Raw genomic sequence first — 4,243 nt, forward strand, 5'->3', positions numbered from 1 at the left:
CATGACCCTGGTGAGGATGAAGGTGTAGAGATGATGGATGGAAGCTAACGAGTGCTGTGATGTTCTGTGTGTTTTAGTCTGAGGATGTTCTCATGTGTGGTGATTACTTTACAGAAAGTTCCTTGTCTGTGTGGAGCTGCTCAGAGCCCGTGGACATGTGGCTGGAGGATGGTTTTGTGTAGATGTTCCTACAGGAAGAAGCCAGTGAGTGAAGACTCCACAGAGATGGAGAACTCTGACGTCAACGTAGTGAAAATACAAACAAACTCCTTAAACTGTGAATGTGGCTGCAGACGGGCCAGAATAAGAACGAATACTAAAAACAGTGAAGCTGCTGTTTTTCTTTTGCAAACATCAGAAAAGTGTTTGTGGAGCTCTGAACACAGTAAAGCTGCAGTTTTATGGCCACATGTTGTAAAAGAACCAATTCATGTTTGTAAAAATACAGACTTTTGATTTGTTCAGTTTTTCACAGTTTTTTATGGTTATTTGCTAAAATATATATTTTTCATACAAGTTATTAGTTAGAATTAAAACAAGTGGAGAAAATCTGTAAAATAACAGTTTAAACATCTATTTTTTCTTTTAAATATGTGTAAAAATAATGCATTTTAAAACTAAAGCATCTTTAAATGAGCAGTTTTCTGGTCACATGTTGTGAAATGATCCAGTTTTGTGACCCACAGATTACTGATGTGGACGTGGCTCACAGCTTTTAAGCTCAAACAACAACTTCAAATATTGTTTCTGGGATTTTAAGTTTTTAGTTGAACTTTAACCAAACAGAGAAAATGTGTGAAACCTGATTACACAACACGACCAAGTTCCAGTCATTCATGTATAAGTGATGCCAAATGTCTGTAGAAACACGTTGTTCTTTATTTTTTCTTTATTTTTTGCTCATTTAAAATGTGACAAACACATGAGTAGAAAACTGAATCGTTCTGCAGCGACCAAACGTCCAGACGCTTCAGTGTTCTGGACCGGTTCTGAGTCAGAAAGCAGCAGAACGGCGTCGTGAAGTCATCAGTTATTTATGTCAGAATGCAGCTACGTGTCCAACTGATGTCTGCTGGGTTTATATCTTCTGGTGTTTTAAATCTGGCCATAAGTTTGTGGACAGGACTGAGAAGGAGGATCTCGTTTCCTGTGAGTCAGAGACGTGAAGGCGAGCTCAGTTCTGCTGGGTCCAACGGCACCATCAGTCTGTTTGTGGTGTCTGCGATCGGTCCTTCTTGTGTCTCTGCCTGCTCGCCGTCGCTGGCTGAATAAAGCTGCAGATCCTTCTTTAAAAACCCTCCCAGGCTGTGTTTAGGCTCCGGTTATGGACGGGGGAGTTCTTGACTCGTGTCCTCAGCGACCTCGTTCAATTAAACCAGCAGCAGTCCGGTCCTGCTGATTAAACCTCAGCCTCCGGAGCAGCCAGCTGTTGTGGAGGCGACACGTGACGGAGCACCAGGGTCGGGCTCCACGACGCCGTCACAACGTGGTTTATCTACAGACAAGCTCCACAGGTTCTCAGGTCCACACTGCCTGCAGTTCAGCCTGACGGTCACGGTGCTGCAGGGTGAAGCCCAGTCACTACCGGCTCCAGTCTGGGTTTGGCACCTTTGGTGTTTTAAAGAGGTGTTGATCAGACAGGATGATCTACGGCTCAGATCTGGTGCAGGTTTGTTGCTGGTGAATAACCTGATGTTGGTCATTTCTGTATTTAACTTCTTTTCTTTAAGCTTTGGGGATTCATAGACTTTGTCATTTATTAATTCTTTCTGTTAAATATTTGAAAATTTGGGGAAAAAAATATTTCTTCATCCATCTACAAACCTTTAATTCAATCAGATAAAAATCCAACATATTGAACTTACAAATGATAAAAACACAGAATCTTTCCTGATTAATCAAAACAGCTTCTAGTTTTATGTCCAACAAACTGGTTAATTAACAGGTTTGTTCAGCTTTAATTGATTAATCTACCTTTAAAAAGAAGACATTGATAAACGATGTGAAGACATCTCAGGTGAGTGACCTCCTGTGGCTCAACAACAACGAGTCCATCGTGAAGAAGCCTCACAAACATCTGGCTCTTACTGTAAACAGGATTTTAAACCTGATTGTTTTCAGCCAGTTAATCTCGTTTGTTAAAACTATTTCAGCTCACGTTTGTTTTTCTGGTTAGAGCTGAAGCAGTCGGTCACATTTACACGTTAGTCTCTGTTATCAGCAGCTTTTGAAATCGTTTGTCTTCAGTTCAGTCCAGGTCTTTAATCCATCAGAATCATTCTGGATTATCAGCGAGGTCCAGTCTGTGTTGGTGTGTCGGAGCTGAACAGAGCAGTCGGCCTCCATGATGGGGTGATTGATCAGCTGATCAGATCTCATGGAGCCACTCTGTGTCTAATGATCACTCTTTTCTTTACAGTCATTCACATTCTTACCGTTCAGGGATTAATCAAACCAAACAGAGTCCAGCGTGGATCAGCTCTGAGCCAGACTCCACTGCTCCTGTCCGTGGCCGTGGTGCCGTCCAGGAGCTTAGCGAACAGAACATGAAACACAACAAGAATGATCCCATCAAGCCCAGTTCAAGTCCCCTAAAGTCCATCATGATGGTGTGATCGGGTTAAAGGCCTAATCCTGGAGACAAACATAAACACAGAGGATGAGCTGCAGCTCAGAGCGCTGCTCCTCCTCGGCCAACAGGAGCCTCAAAATACTCTCTGCTTTCACATGTTATTGTCACAGCACAGTTTGTGTGTTCTGGTTCAGCGTCGATGTGAACCCGAGCGGCCGCCGACTAAAGTCCATCACGTTGAATAGAGTTCTCCTGATGTGAGATGGATGCTGTTCCACCATGAAGGGAGATGAAGGAGAAGTCTGGTCCATCTGTCCTGAAGCACAGATTTATACCACAGCAGCATCAGCACCACATGGAGACACTGACCCTCTGATCCTGGAGCATCTTTTAAACAGTCTTTAGTGAATCTATTTACAGTTTTATTAGTTCATTCACCATTAAACAGAAAATTAAAATGCCGTCATCATCAGAAGTGGTGCTTTAAGGATCATTTATGCTGAGTTTTGGGCGTCTTTTACTCGCTGTGTTCTCATGTTTCTCTGCAACATTAAGTCCTGCAGACAGTTAAACAGAATCCTCTGGCTGGTCTGGGCTTCAGAGGGTTAAAATGCAGCGACAGATCTGATGACAGCTGCTGCATTAAACCAGAATAAACTGATCACACGTGTTCTGAGCTGATCAGAACCGACAGTAGAACCAGACATGTTTGTCTTTCAGTCGCTGCTCCTTCATTGACTTCAGCCTCCAGCTTCAGACTTTAAATCAACAGGATGCTGATGTTTATCACGTTTAACTGTTTTAACGGTGAAACGACCTGAAGACGAGCCGAACGTCAATCATTTGATCATGTTTCTGTGTGTGTGTGTGCGTGTGCGTGTGCGTGTGTGCAGTCTGTGTGGCATCATTCCAGGCCTGAGCAGTGTGTTGCTGCCTCGTATGAACCCGTTCGTCCTGATCAACGTGGCCGGAGCTCTGTCGCTCTGCATCACCTACATGCTCATAGAGATCAAGTAAGTGTTCGTCTCTCTCCGGCTCATTGAGACGCTCTGGTGGGTTCCATCGCTGCTGGAAACTCAACTTTGCTGAACTAAAATGTGTCCTGAGACATGCAGAGGCCAGAGGATGCTCGTGTTTGTAACATCGCCCTCATGTTAGAGCAAAAATAACAAACCTAAATTAAAAAGGGCTGCAGGTGGCGACGCCTCAGAATCCCTTCATCACTTCCTCAGTCTCTCTGTCGTCGTCGCTCTCAGCGTCACTTTGGTCTCGAGGAAAATTCGTAAAAATCCATAAATTAGCTGCATCGTTGTTTAAGCTGCAGCGTTCAAAGCATGTGAAGGAAGTAGGAGCTTATAGTCCAGACATTACGGTAAACGTGGAGAAGCCGCCTCCCCTTTTTAACTTCTCCTCCTCTTCCTGTGTTCAGTAACTACAACGCGGTGGACACGGCGTCGGCCGTCGCCATCGCCCTCATGACCTTCGGCACCATGTATCCGATGAGCGTCTACAGCGGCAAAGTTCTGCTGCAGGTACGGACCAGGATGCTTGTTCTTGTTTCACACATTAAGACTCTTCTAAATGTTTCACCGTCTGCTGTCCACAGACCACGCCCTCCCACGTCATCGGCCAGCTGGACAAGCTGCTCCGAGAGGTGAGACTCCATCACTA

The 4,243-nt window shown here is 44.5% G+C and overlaps 1 protein-coding gene across 1 annotated transcript in view; it reads left to right on the top strand.

Moving 5' to 3' along the window:
• slc30a6 (solute carrier family 30 member 6) overlaps positions 1-4,243 on the top strand; it is a 77,555-nt gene that overhangs the window by 65,379 nt on the left and 7,933 nt on the right. The window contains 3 exon segments of the mRNA XM_008293843.1: positions 3,466-3,585; positions 4,002-4,104; positions 4,179-4,226. Of these exon segments, the coding sequence (XP_008292065.1) occupies positions 3,466-3,585; positions 4,002-4,104; positions 4,179-4,226 (271 nt within the window).

This window comes from Stegastes partitus, unplaced genomic scaffold, assembly GCF_000690725.1.
Source record: "Stegastes partitus isolate 25-593 unplaced genomic scaffold, Stegastes_partitus-1.0.2 Scaffold915, whole genome shotgun sequence".
NCBI lineage: Eukaryota > Metazoa > Chordata > Actinopteri > Pomacentridae > Stegastes > Stegastes partitus.